At 37.5% G+C, this 14,619-nt stretch overlaps 1 protein-coding gene across 1 annotated transcript in view; it reads right to left on the bottom strand.

The window, feature by feature from the left end:
• The window catches only part of LOC126183666 (succinyl-CoA:3-ketoacid coenzyme A transferase 1, mitochondrial), an 88,934-nt gene that overhangs the window by 53,241 nt on the left and 21,074 nt on the right, over positions 1 to 14,619 (bottom strand). Inside the window, exons 2-3 of the mRNA XM_049925819.1 lie at positions 11,844 to 11,952; positions 2,158 to 2,384 (exon numbers count right to left, since the gene is read on the bottom strand). Of these exons, the coding sequence (XP_049781776.1) occupies positions 2,158 to 2,384; positions 11,844 to 11,952 (336 nt within the window). The remainder of the gene's footprint in view (positions 1 to 2,157; positions 2,385 to 11,843; positions 11,953 to 14,619) is intronic.

Raw genomic sequence — 14,619 nt, 5'->3', positions numbered from 1 at the left:
TACGCGGCATGTGTCTTACACAGACCATTCAACTGCCAACAACCAATGTGTCATGAGAGCACGGAGCACACTGATACATCATTGTGTTCATGCCATTTTTACTTTGCAAATGCACTGTTATGCACATTATCTTTCCAAATTGTGTTTAAACAAATGTGCAATATCAGTAAATGAAAGTATGTTACGTTTTTAATATGTCTACACAGAAAATAAAGCTATTTCAAGCTGTCTCTGATAAAATAGTTCATCTGGATACAATTAATTATGAAATAGCATTTTTAAGTAAATTCACATTTTGAAGCAAATTCTCATTTATCACAAATGTGAATTCTTAAGATCTCTAGTCATCAGAGATGGTGCATGAGCTCAGCTGGGGCAGTTACCTTATACAAAATTCATCATAACTTGTTCTGAGGAATTGCTCCTGTATTCACTTGAAGTGATTTGGGAAAACCGCAGAAAACATAAATTAGGGTGACCATACATGAATTTGAAACAAATGCCTCCCAAATGAGACCAGTTTTTCAATCAAGATGTCTCCTTGCTTTGTACATTTGTCTCGAGTCAACAGTTTTCAGGACAACAAGGAACGGATAGATCCTGCCATGGAATATGAATTGTCTATCTACATACACAACTGATGTTAAGTGACTAAACTACACCAAACATCAGACATGTAGTCAGCAAAATCCAAATATGTGTAACCATGTGTGTAACCATTCCATCAATTAATGAAAATAAATCTGAATAACATAGTTGATATCTAAATACATTAAAACATATGCTGTTTATATTTAAATGAGAAAGACAGTTTTCCTAACTTCTTAAATATTTTTCCAGTTCAATGAAATTTGCTTTAATGTTTATGTACATGTTTTCAAGAACAGGTAATCTACAGCCACTGAATATCAAAGACAGAATTACTTAGTTACTTATAACCCTCTATATATTTATACAAACAACTGTTAATAGTTCTTTTACCGCTTCTCATTCATCACAATATTTGAAATACATCACTTCCATATAAAAATCACTTCCATCTACTAGTGAGGATATTTAATACTTGACAAAATTTTTTTAAAATTAAGAAGTTTATCTTGTGCTTGCAACTTTTTCAGCAGTAATACAAATTTAATTAACCCATCCAGATAGTCACATGCATTAAAGCACCAGCTTCTGGGACACAGGGAGGCACACTGCTCCAAGACTGAATCCCCACTGCTGACTAACGACAGGGGCTGGTGTGCCACCCAGTCTAGATATGGGTTTTATGCGGGTTTCCACATTCATCTTGGTAAATGCCAGGCTTTTTCCCACAATCCATCTAAGATAACACTTCAAAAAATGATTACACTAGAAACAGACAGAAGGGGTACACAGATTCCTTCCTAGAGGGAAACTGGCAGTAGCTTTAACATGCCTTTGAGAGTGGTGATCCCATTGTAATAAAAGCCAATGAACGGGTATGGGTCAACAACATGGTCATTAAAGACTGAGTACAAGCTCAGATCAGGGAAGCGTGGAGAACGAAAGCAGCTGCACCCTTTTGAAGGAAGCATCCCAGCATTTTCAAGATGAGGAGGAAGAGGAAATTTGATGACTAGGCAGTTCAATATCGAAATTTAACAAATTTTTACAAAATAGCACACATCTGTGTGACAGACTTTCAGCAAAACTGGATTCCTTGATGTAGCATCAACAGCTAATATTAATAGAAGACTTTACCATTAGCGACAATAAGCATTGTAGTTCAGTTCAGTAGCACTTTTTCTCTTATGATAATTCAAGTTATAAAGATGCAACATTTTGTGGATGAAAATATTTTTTCTTTCACCAGCTGAAAACAAGAGAGAATGCCAAGCCTACATATTGAACCCAATGAATTGTCCACAATTTTCATGGTGAGCTGACAGAAATACGAATGACATTTTTGTGTATTTCACAAAACATTCAAATAATAGATTTAGTTATTTAATGTGAGGAGTAACTTTGAGAAACACACACATTCTTGGCTGGTATATATTAATACAGTGTATCATACATGAAAAAAATATGATTATGGTACAAAATGTAATCGAAGACTTTAAATATACTAGTAATTGTAATAGAATAGTTACTCATCAGTAGGCAGCATACACTCTTAACATTCTTGCTCACCTGAGGTGTAAGTTCAACTTCCAATTCACCAGCAAGATACTGCCTTTCAAATTCTGCATTTTCACCAACATAGGACGCTATAATACGGCGAATTCTATGTTCTTTTAACAGCAGTCCCAAGCCAAAATTATCTACTCCAGCATTATTGCTTATAACGGTCAGATCTTTCACACCTGTCTCCAGTAATGCCGATATTAAATTTTCCGGTATTCCACAGAGTCCAAAACCTTGAACAATGGAAAACCCAGTGTCATATGATGGGAAAAATGTTTTACTTAAATTAAAAAGTAGTTCTGTTCACTATGTCTCAATATTACATATGGGTCAATAAGACACTTGCACGAAAATTCAAATACTAGCAAACTATCAAAACATTAGGTTTATGCATAATTTTGTATTATTTGCATTTGGTCTGAAGTCTAAGTAACAATGACGGTTGGTATGTTGTTTCGGAACACAGACAGCTGGTAGCAGGTGGAGGGGACAAAGGTAAGAACCACCAGGGTAGGGGAGAAGCCACAAAGTAAAGGAACGGGTACAGTAGCACTGGAAGGCAGGAGAGGGGACAGGACCACCAGTGGCAATGCTGAACAGTAGGATAGCACAGATTAATATGAGTAGCAATTTAAAAAGGCTCAGGAGGAAGGGAGATGTGAGGAAGGAGATGGGAAGAGGAAGAAAGAGGAGTAAAACATTTTGGGCAGGAGAGAATTGGCATGGGATATAGCAAGAACTGACAGAGTAACAGACAGGGATTGGAATATAGCAGATGGGAACTAACATAGGTTTAAGCAAGGGGGATTGTGAGAACGGAGTTTTTGTTGGAAGGACAGTTTCACTCTGTGCAGTTCAGAGAAGGAATGGGGAGGAAGGCAGGATCCAAATAGTAAGGATGTTTAAGCAACTGTTAAAAGTCAATGAAATTATAATGTGCACCAACTAGGTGGTCTAGTCTGTGATTAGATATAATCTGGCAATGTTCATTCATACAGCCACACAAGGTCTCCATGCAGCTGATATCATTAGTTCCTTCCCTTTCCTTTCTCACCTTCAGTTTACATAAGAGTCAATTGTGTGTTGCTGTAGTAAACAATGAATGAAATTATATCACCACTGAAGTAAGCCACAGTGATCTACAGAGAAGAGCATTTAACACTGGTTTTTGTTACTCAGGGCAAGATGCCCAGAAGGAGACTAAATTTGATTCACTACCAGTGGTGACTGATATTGACGTGCACAACAGTTCAAAACCAGGAGAACTTTCACTATAATGCACTTTACAGAAGATGTGGCTGCTGCCATATTTAATTACACTTTTACTGCATAGGAAATGCCTGTGACAGGACTGAAGTGGGCTGTGTGGGTGGGTGTATGGTACAGATCTTGCAAGGGAATGAACTATGAGGTGCAAGATCAGGAGAGTAAATGGATGGAAAATGAGTGACAAAAGGCTGGAAAAGGTACTGGCTGCCGTGCTGGATATCAGGTGCAAGGAAGTCCACGGTCATCGTTGACGCGGAAATCGACACTGCATAGTGCATGGTGGGAAACACACCCAGGAAGGTGTCCTCACCCAAGAGATGGAGAATGGGCAGTACTGCAATGCGACAACGAGAAAGTGGGCTAAAGATCTCAATGCACGATGGACACAATGCACCTTGTAATGCGCCTTTCCCCAATTGGCTTGCTCTTCAGGAAAATTTTGAAGAATGGAGGTCAAACCCTACAGGGGCCCATCACATTAACGCCGAAATGCGTGAAACTCCTTTTAGTCGCCTCATACGACAGGCAGGAATACCTCAGGCCTATTCAAACCCCCGGACCCACAGGGAGTAAGGAATGAGTACATCAGGGGAACAGTGAAAGTAGGGCCCACAGGGAAGGAGATCCAAGAAAGTAGGCTAAGGTGGTATGGACTTGTGCAGAGAAGACGGGAGTACTATGTGAGGAGAAGAGTTGAAGACCTAGAAATCAAAGGATCAAGGAGAAGAGGAAGACCAATACAGAGATGTGATATATGGTTTATTCATCTCATTACGAACAATTTTCAAATCATTTGATTTGATGTACAGGAGACATGTCAAGGTTTACAAAAGAAACTTTTTCACTTTTTTAAGGGAAATACAAAAGTTTACATTATATTTTACATTTCTAAGTTACAGCTACACATGTACATAAAATAATACATGTAATACAATCCCCGTGTTCAGACTGTGAAGCTGTCTTCAATTAATTCATCGACAGAATACCAACACTTTTCCACCAGAAGAGTAAAGAGCAATCTTTTCAGTGAACCCATCTCCATTTTAAATATATTACTGCCTTTTATTTTATTGAATATTTTTAACCCCATATACTCTGGCATTTGGGCATAAAGTTTTAAATGATGTGCTGGAAGTTTGAAGTTATCTCTGTGGCGAGTGCTGTAGTTGTGGTCAAAACGGAAAGTGTCTAGTGTATGTTGATTTTTATATAGGAACACCACCATCTTATGTATGTAAAGTGAGGGGATAGATAGTATTTTTAAATTTTTTAACAGTGGTCGACAGGATTCCCGTTTTTTTGCAACACACATTTCTAATTACTTTCTTTTGTAATACTAAGAGCCTAGTGACATTTGCTGAATTTCCCCCGAAGATTATGCCATAACGAATAACTGACTCAAAGTAGCAGTGATAAACTATCTTTCTGGTATCCATGTTTGTGGCACCTGACAAAATACACATTGCAAATGCTAAGTTGTTCAGTTTATTTGCTAAGTAATCTATGTATACCTTCCAATTTAAATTTTTGTCAAGATTTAGGCCTAAGAACTTCACGTGGTTTGCTTCTGTGATATCCTGATCATTGCAAGTTATCTTTATTTCACTTCTTTCTACTGATTTAGCTTCAAATTGCATCATTTTGGTTTTAGTTACATTTAGTTTTAGTCCATTTTGATAGAACCAAGATTCAATTTTTTCTAAAGTATTTTTGGCTTTTTCTGGATATTTTCAGATACCTCATTTTCAATTAGAACTGATGTTGTATCAGCAAATAAGACTGAATGAACATCAATAGCAAGTGGTAGGTCATTTACGTAAAAAAGAAACACACAGGGACCCAATATCGAACCTTGTGGGGACTCCTTGGGGAAATTTTTTTCTAGTCTAATGAATAATTGGTTCTATTTGAAGTTAAGATTACTCTGTTTCCTACCTGACAGGTAAGAGTTAAACAATTTTGAAGCAGTGTCCCTGATTCCATACATCTGTAATTTGTGGAGGAGTAATGCATGGTTCACTGAATGGAAAGCTTTAGTCAGATCACAGAATATACCTGTGACCTTTCTACCTTTATCCAAAAAATATGCCCACGTTAGATAAACTCATTTATAGCATTCACAGTACTTTTACCCTGTTGGAATCCAAACTGGTTTTTAAAAATTATATCATTTACAGTAAGAAAGTTATTAATTTGTTTTGCTGCAATCTTTTCAAACAGTTTAGAGAAGACCGGCAAGAGAGAGATAGGGCGGTAATTCCCCATATCTTCTGTCGATCCTTTCTTGAATAGAGGTTTGATCTCACCACATTTCAATACATCTGGAAAGCATCCCTGTTCAAAAGACTGATTTATAATAGTTGACAGTGGTTGAGAAATAATATCGTACACATATTTGATTACAGATGATGTTATTTCATCCCACCCATGTGAGGTTTTGTTTTTTAGAGACAATATTTCCTTTTCCACATCCCCTTGGGTGATTTTTTCAAATTGTTTAAAAGATGTCTTCTGGCTGTTTTCCAAATTTGTGATGCCCTGATAGAATGTCATATCCACATCCGATTATTACTATATTTAGGAAGAATTCATTGAAACAACTTGACATCTGAACAGGGTTTACTATAATTTCATTTTCATATCTAATTTTCAAAATCTCATGAATTTTTACTTTGGCTCCTAATTCAGACTGAACAACTGACCACACTGCTTTTGTCTTATTTCTGTGTTCTCATATGAATTTATTATTTGTCGTTTTTTTTAGCTGCCACTACAAATTTCCTAAATACAGCTTTATACTGTTTGACATAAGTAGCAAAATCCGGATTTCTGTTTGATTTTAACTCATTGTGGAGCTCTCTCTCTCTGGCACTAGAAATTTTTATTCCTGTTGTAATCCACTTGAGTTTACCATTAACTTTCTTTCACTTATATCTATGAGGAAACGATTCATTAAATACCTCTAAGAAACAATTTAAGAATTTGTTATAGTTTATCGGGAAAGACAAGGTAGCAGGGGACCTACAGGAGAAAGGATGGCTCAGAGAAGAGACAATGGATAGGTATTTATGGAAGAGAAGGATACAGCAAAGCAACGCTGACCCCACATGATGTGAGAAAAGGCTGAGATGATGATGATAAATTTATTGAAAGTGCACAACAGTGTTTCATTCTGACAGTGTATTAATTCTGTAAATATTAGCAGTTCCAGTTTACTGTAATGTATTCACATATTCTGAAAATCTCCTGACAAGTGATCAGGAAAGTGAGTATTATATTCAAATGTTTTATGTTTTTTATGTTATACTTCCCGACTTGTTCCACACCCACGAAACTAATCTCATTTTTGGGTCTATGGAACGAAAACTATAATCTAATTCTGGGGATGAGAAGAAACTTTGTAGTAGGTATCTTTATGAACTACCTGTACTAGATATTGTCTGTAAAACCTCATGTGAGATTATCAGCATATGCACATAGCTCCAGCTTCCCAACAGTGTGGTATCCATAGTGTAGGAACTTCTTGAGATGAAACAGGTAGCAGATTTACTAGTGGGTGTTTATGTTCTGGACAGCAGAACAACTAATTTCCTGTGCTACCATTATATTCTGCTCCCATCAGGTAAAACCACTACCCACCATAAGAACTCGTTTCTCCCATGCACCCCTCCCTTCAACCCATTGTAACACCATACCCTGCCTTGCTGATCCACTCTGCCTCAGAAGCTTTCCTTATATCATTCTTCCTGCACTCCATAAGTAAATGGAACAGAAAGAGACCATAATTACTGGCACAATGGAACATACCCTCTGCAATCTGCAATGCACTTCATGGTGGTTTGTAGTGTATGGCTCTAGCTGTAGATACTTCTCACAAAAGCACAACTTCCAAATACCTTTTCCAGACAGATTGTCATCAACTTACTGCCTAAAAATCAGAGCCCTGTGTAAATCTAAAAAAGACTCACCTTTAGCCCCCAAATCCAGGTTTAACCATGTGGACCTGGTCAAGGAACTGATTTCCTTTATTTGCTCTCTTCAACAGAAACTTTTCTTTGCCACTCATCTTATTGCCCAAAGACTGTCCAAAAGAAACTTTAAAACCTTGTTTTATCCACAATAAATATCCCTCTAACTGTTACCTCCTACCCTCTTTTCTTGCAGCCTCCGTCTAACTCTCCAGAAATTTGCCCCTCCAAACTGTCTTCATTTTGTCTCAGCAAATTCCTTCCCAGTGATTTCAACATCACAGTCAGAGGGTGAACAGTAATTAATAACTTGAAAATAATTTCTGGCTTAATAACCTTCCTGCTGGCAAGGAGTTCACAAATGTGTTCTTTAGCTATAGCAATTATATGGCTGAGAGTTTCTGCAGCTTTCTGACATATTTAATTTACTAACCTTGTCATCATGATTCCATTTCAGAAGTATAGTAGAGTATAGTTCAGTATACAACAACTCATAAAAAAATTAGGTTCAACCAAAATCTGTCCCCTAAATTCATTTTCCTACTCACAATGACAACTTTATAACAGCCACATCTTATTTGTCTAAAGAACTCTGCAAATATAGCTCCACTGGTACCTCTGCTGGTTACTCCATTATAGTGCAACCCTTCCTATTTCCAAGAAGCATATCACTTTCTATGTGCAATATCTGAAGGTATGACAAAATGTGAAAGCAGTTACATCACCTGCCAGCTATGTTGTTACTACTATCTACAATTTTACATAGGTATGACAATTGACCAGCTGTCTACCTGCACGACAGGCCACTGCCTACTGTAGCTAATTGCAAGCTCTACAGCCCAATTGCTGAACCTGTTACACATCAAAACACCGGCTTCAATGGCTGCTTAAACATGCTTGCCATTTGGACTCTATCCCACAGTACCAGTTTCACTGACTTGCACAGATGGTAACCATCTCCTCAGCACATCTTCTGCCCATCCTTGGTCACCTCATTCCCAATTCCTTTCCATCATAGTTTTTCCTCTTGCTATTTTCCTTTCCTCATGAATATCCCACTCTACATTGTTGCTTATCTCCCCCCCCCCCCCTCTCACCCCCGCCCACATACTGTCCTCAGTCATGTAGGTGGTGAGCAAGGTTTGTTTTGCCCCATGATAACTACCTGGTTGTTGGGAGCGACCGCTAAGGCATTTCCCATATACAGCCACTCTCATCAGACACCATGCCGAGTGTCAATTTTGTTTGCATGTATATTACGTTTACCTCACGATTATGACACATTAACTTACTTGTGAAAAATGTGAAAATAATTTTTGTGTGATATTGAAAATCACAATGAAATCTGTCACAAATTCATGGCAACAAAACAGATCATAATGCAGGGGTGTAAAGACTTGCCAGTATCACAGGCTGCAAACTCCTTATTGTTACTACGTAAGAACTGCAAGATCAGAAATATCTAGCCACAAGACAAGTTATTATTCCAATTAGGACATCTCTGCCCCAATGCTAGGTAAACTGGGCAAATAAGAACGAAGTTCTACAAGATATTGCTCTCTCCATTTTGGGAGGGAATGAAAGATGCGCAGAAAATGAAAATAATAATAATAATAATAATAATAATAATAATAATAATAATAATAATAATAATACAAGAATGAATGTGTTGTGCTGGCCACAATCAGATCAATGGTGGGCTGGATGCAGCCTGTGGTCCATGCATCTCTGCTCTAATTACTTTTGATTGTGCTTAGAGGCACATGAACTACATTAAATTCTCTGATATGCAACCAACAAAGTATTGCCGACATTAAAACTGGAGAAATGCACACTTTTCCCTTAGAAAGTCCACACCAGAAGAATGCCAACTGCAGAAACTTTTTCTCTGCAGTTTCACACAAGCACTTAGATTTGTATCCATTTTTTGCTTAGCTATTCTGATTACTTTAGCAATTATTTCAGGTTGGTGGCCTCTTTATCAGTGCGCAAGCTTTACAGACTAATTGTATTCCAGATGCACACTCGTCTCTGATGCCATTATTCCCATACACATGTGTGTACATTATCACCATTGTTCCAAACACTTATCCTACGAGCTGCTCAGAAGCAGTGAACAAAAATGTTTCCAAGAAACCAATTTCTCAAAATAACTGTGCAGGTTTCATGACCATACACCAAGCCGGTCTGCACTAAAACAACACATCTACTGTGAAACCCTGATCTGATGTAAGAGGCCTGATGGCCTCAACCAGATCAGGTTAAATACATAATGTAAACTACCTACATTCTTTGGAATAATTATATTTAAATATTATATAGCACCCCTATATTTTAATTTCTTCTCTTGTATGAAATTCTTGGAGGTGTCAACAAATACAATAGCAATAGACTGTTAACGTAATGTTATTCACTTTAAATGGTTGAGGCCCAATACACTGGAAAAGGAAGCACCAATTTGCTGGCTCAAAATTTGTTATCAGCAATATACAGTGTACAGAAGAGAATCCTTATGCCCAGTGAACCTCAAAACCATGAGCAAACACCCTTTCCATCTATTCTTAAATGTTTGTCACACCTTGCCATTCCTGCTTAAGACACATGGAAACTTGTCCAATTAGCGGTAAGATATCTTATGTTTCCTATATTTACAATGTCCTCAATGAAATCCTTTCCATAATTTTTGGTTCTGCAAACTGTACAATTTACACCATTAAAGGATGACATCTTTTACTGTTGCATGTGCAGAGGCAAAAAGAGGAACATTTTATAAACCAGTTTCAACTCTCAATATTTTCAATACAACAAGACACTAAGGTGAAACTGCACTGCAAGGTGTCCATATGCTGTAATGATGTGCTATACAGATCAGATGTTGGCAATGTACCAAGGTTGAGACAGTAGAGAGTAGTATAGGGTAACCGAAGATAGTACCTTGACCTGAAGATATCTGTATGGTGGAAAATACAAATTATTCGCAGTGTGTGGACAACCTTCCTTCAGTTCAGTTTCCACCTATCTCACAGACTGATGTGTTCGTTATCGATATACATAATAGCTTTTCACTTATTTATGTTGTCATAGTTTTTAATGATTTTTTAAACTCTAAAAACGGTTTTTTTGCTCTCTGACCCTCTTGTTTAGAAGTTTTTCACAATATCACACTGCTACCAGTTTCACTAAAAACATTAATGCATGCATGTAAAGGATAGACCAGTCTGACCTTGGCAGCCAGACACAGAGGTCATGTGTGTGTGAGATGCGTTTTTGTGAGTGTGTATGTACATGTTGTCTAATTTGGAACGAGGCATTTTCACTGAAAGCTTACTTGTTTAACAGTCTTTTCGATTTGCCTATCTGTGACCCAAGATCTCCGCTACATGGTGAGTAGTAACCTATCCTTTTCATAAAACTGTCATTACTCCAGTCCAGATTTTCCACTTTTTGATTAATACGTTTCATATTGCAGATGGTATAACTCAACCAAGTGAATCACACACTGTGTTTCATGCTGGCTACAGAATTACAGAAGCAAGAATAGAATTTTCACTGCCTTGAGGGAAATTCTATTTGAGACCTTCAGTCACACACAACAGTGTGAGAGTTCCTGAATGAATAATGAATATGTGACTTTACACAGTCAAGAGGGAAGCGAGTGAACCATTGAATGTGAGTTAAATCATCTCTCCGTTACAGATGTGGAACACTGTAATTGTGATAAATAAAAGTTTTCAGTAATGACTGCAGCAATTCACCTTTCATGGCAACAGAATTTTTATGTTCCCATTATCTGCTTCAGTGCACCTGGTAACTCACCACCACATGGTACAGTTTTTAGTATTCATTCATAGCAATGTGGGAGTTGTCATGTAGCTGTGGCAAGACACAAAAAATTATCAAAACAAGTAAGCACTGAATGTGGCGAGCTATCTAAGAGTTCTTTTACATCATAAAATCACAAAGTCAAATTGGTGGCATTACTACTTACAGTTATTTGATTCCATAGGAGTAATCCCAATGCTCAAGTCATTTATGCACCAGGAGACCAGGAGTAATCCTACTTAATCAAATTATTTTAAGTAATGCCATGGAGTCGACCTTTGCATACCAATATGGTCAACGCGACTGACACATTAAAACAAATCTTGCACAATAAATATCTTCAATGTTACGCGGTAACTTCGTGACTCAGCAAATAAGTGTCAGACTAAAAATCTATAGGTAGGATTTTAACTATCACATCAATTAAGTTACATATGACAGTGTTTTGTAAACATGAAAAGTCAATCTGCAATACGGTTCACTTTGCTATGCTGCAAGTCCCCTTAAAACTGGCTGGGTGAGCCAGTGCTCAGATTGAAAGAAAGAAAGAGAGAAAGAAAGAAAGAGAGAGAGAGAGAGAGAGAGAGAGAGAGAGAGAGAGAGAGAGAGAGTACATACATATTAATACATTACCTCCAACTAAAATTTTAGCTCCATCTGGAATGTCCTTCACAGCTTCTCCAGCACTAGCATATATTTTATTTGACCCAGATGCTTTAGCAGACAGTGAACGAGATAATAGCTGCAACAGAATAAATTATACACTTCATGTAGTTACCTCTAGTTCTCTCTTGGAAATTGATATATTAAAACATCATAATGTTTTGTCATTTAATTTCCTTAACAAATTCTATTCACTGATTGTGAATCACAAATAGACAATTTCTTCAAAATATTTAGATTTTTCAACCACACTTCACTATTTTTCATACATAAATTGGAGAGTACAAATGATGTTCTAGTGCACATTGCACAAGCAATTCTCTCTAAAGTGTGCGATTAAGTTAGCACACACACAAAAACAAGATTTAACACTCAAACAACTGAAAATCTAAAAGTTGTATACAGTGAGTAATCAGCAACAATAAAGTAAATACATTACAACTGTCAGTGAGTATTTCACATAATGCACATTGTCTTCAGAGCAGATTCTGAAAGCAATCTTTGGCTATCTCTAAATACCTTTAGCACCTCACTTAAGTGTGCTGCTCTGAATGCTTTAGAACACAGCTTCATTAACAGTTATGCGTAGATCTGTCATTAAGCTTGTTAAGTCACATAAAGAGTCATACAGCAGGTGAACAATGTCTTTATTGATTTTACAGACACATTTTGGAATTATTTCCATCTTTAGAGTCCCAAGTGTAAAGGCAGCACAAGAATAAGAGTGTTACCAGACGTGTTTGTACCACGAGATGAATTTGTCATACCTTCATTATTTCATTAACAGTTGTAAGAGCAGCACTGACAATCAACAGGTTAATCCATTCATTCCTGGAATCTGTTCCTATATACAAATATTGCCAGTTCAGTGTACTGTGTCTAGTTCACTTTTTGCTCAGTACCCTTCTGAGCAGCTTTCTGTTCTATTCCCAGCCTGACCCCTGCAGCTGGAGGTTGCAGAGCCTCATCTGCATGTTATGTACATCAATAGGACGAATTTTCATCTGATGCTTGATGTGCCAAAAATGACAGTATTTGAATACCATTTAACTTTAGACTATGTAAACTGACTAGTTCATCATCATTACACCTTATCACTCTATGTGACCCTTGGAACATGCAATTAGGTAACCAAACAACAAACCCACCAATCAACTCTACTTGGCACATGGTCTTTGACTGCAACCACTTGCATGATTGTAGTTATGGGCAGAAGTGTGGAATGGGTAATATCATTTACAAAATAAGCATTCCATCTTTTTCTCTTTTCTCTCTTTCTGTGGATGACAAAGTTGTCTAACACAGGGGCTTTCAAGAGTCTTCAAACTGTGTCACCTGAAGGCAGAGCCACAAGGAATTTACTGTGAAAAAGTCTTGAGACTATGTGGGTCCTGAACCCACTTGTGTTCTACACGGGTGTCTTAACAGTAAGATAGTTTTCTTTCTTTTACTTTGTCTTTCTGCTGAGGATTGACTCAGGTACTTATCAGTTCCCTCGGCCTGTTCACAAATCTTCATATCTTTTGTGAGTGAGTAAACTCCTGAAGAATTCTGTAAATAATCCTTAATTTTGTGGCTTTGACCATTTTTTTATAGTTTGTCTTTCTTTCAAATGGCAGTATCTTTGTACTTATTCCTTATTTTCTTTCTGTCTGATGCAATGGTTCTGTGGACTGTGAGGTTCTATCGCTGCTTTTTCCTCTGGTTCTGTTTGTAGGCTGAAGAGAGAGTGTAAGCTGAATGAATTCATGATGAGGAATTCCCTTTTCTGTAGCAGACTTTTGATTACAAATGCGAGCATGAAAACAAAAACAAGTAGTTTTTAAGCCTTTTTTCCTTTTTTTTACTTCAGAATATGCTAGTCAATTTTTTATCTCTACTTCCTGGATTTTCTTCTCTTCAGAAAATATTGGGCAGTTACAATAACAAGCAGCACAATTCTAAAAGAAATATTCACTTATGATGAGCAGAGGACCTCTCATGTGCAAATTTGCATCATTTCATACAACTTGGTTGGCCCTTGAATATGACGATGACATGTGATGACCAATATCCCACATAGTGCCTAATGATAGTGGATTAACCACATATCTAACAGTCAGGAAATACTGACAAGCAGCGGCAGCTCTTGAGTATACATTCCAGGTGTTCACAAATTTTTAGATTCAGTTAAATCTGAGAGTGTGAAATTAATAGCCTCTGCTATGACAGTCATGCTTAACAACACAACTACAGCCACTGCCAATAATAATACCAACAGTAATAATAATAATAATAATAATAATAATAATAATAAATCCCGTGGAGGCCCGGGAAAAGAATAGGCCTCCGGTAAGTTCTGCCAGTCGTAAAAGGCGACGAAAAGAACAAACCACTAATAGGGCTAACCCCCCTTTTAGTGTGATTACTTGGTTCAGGACAGAACTAAAGAAGCCTCGGACAAGCGCCGTCATGGTCGGGGACGAAGCTTGAACCCTATGCCCGCCCACAATGGTAACGACACTGCTAGCCAACTGGAAAATGATTTAAATCCAAATAGAGGTGTTTTGCAGGATATGCTTCCTGCAACCACCCTAGAAGGAAAACAAAGACAGAGAATGAGATGGTCAGATGAAGTTAATCGACACCTCATGATCTGTTATTACCAAGCAACAAACCTAGGAACCAACACAACTGGATACAGATCACAAGTATACACAACATTTATTACCAGATACCCGGAATTAAAATTTTTAACAGAACGACT

The sequence above is a fragment of the Schistocerca cancellata genome, chromosome 4, assembly GCF_023864275.1.
Source record: "Schistocerca cancellata isolate TAMUIC-IGC-003103 chromosome 4, iqSchCanc2.1, whole genome shotgun sequence".
In the NCBI taxonomy this organism is placed as follows: domain Eukaryota; kingdom Metazoa; phylum Arthropoda; class Insecta; order Orthoptera; family Acrididae; genus Schistocerca; species Schistocerca cancellata.
Note: the sequence above shows the minus strand (reverse complement) of the source record. Positions and strands in the feature narration are given on the sequence as shown.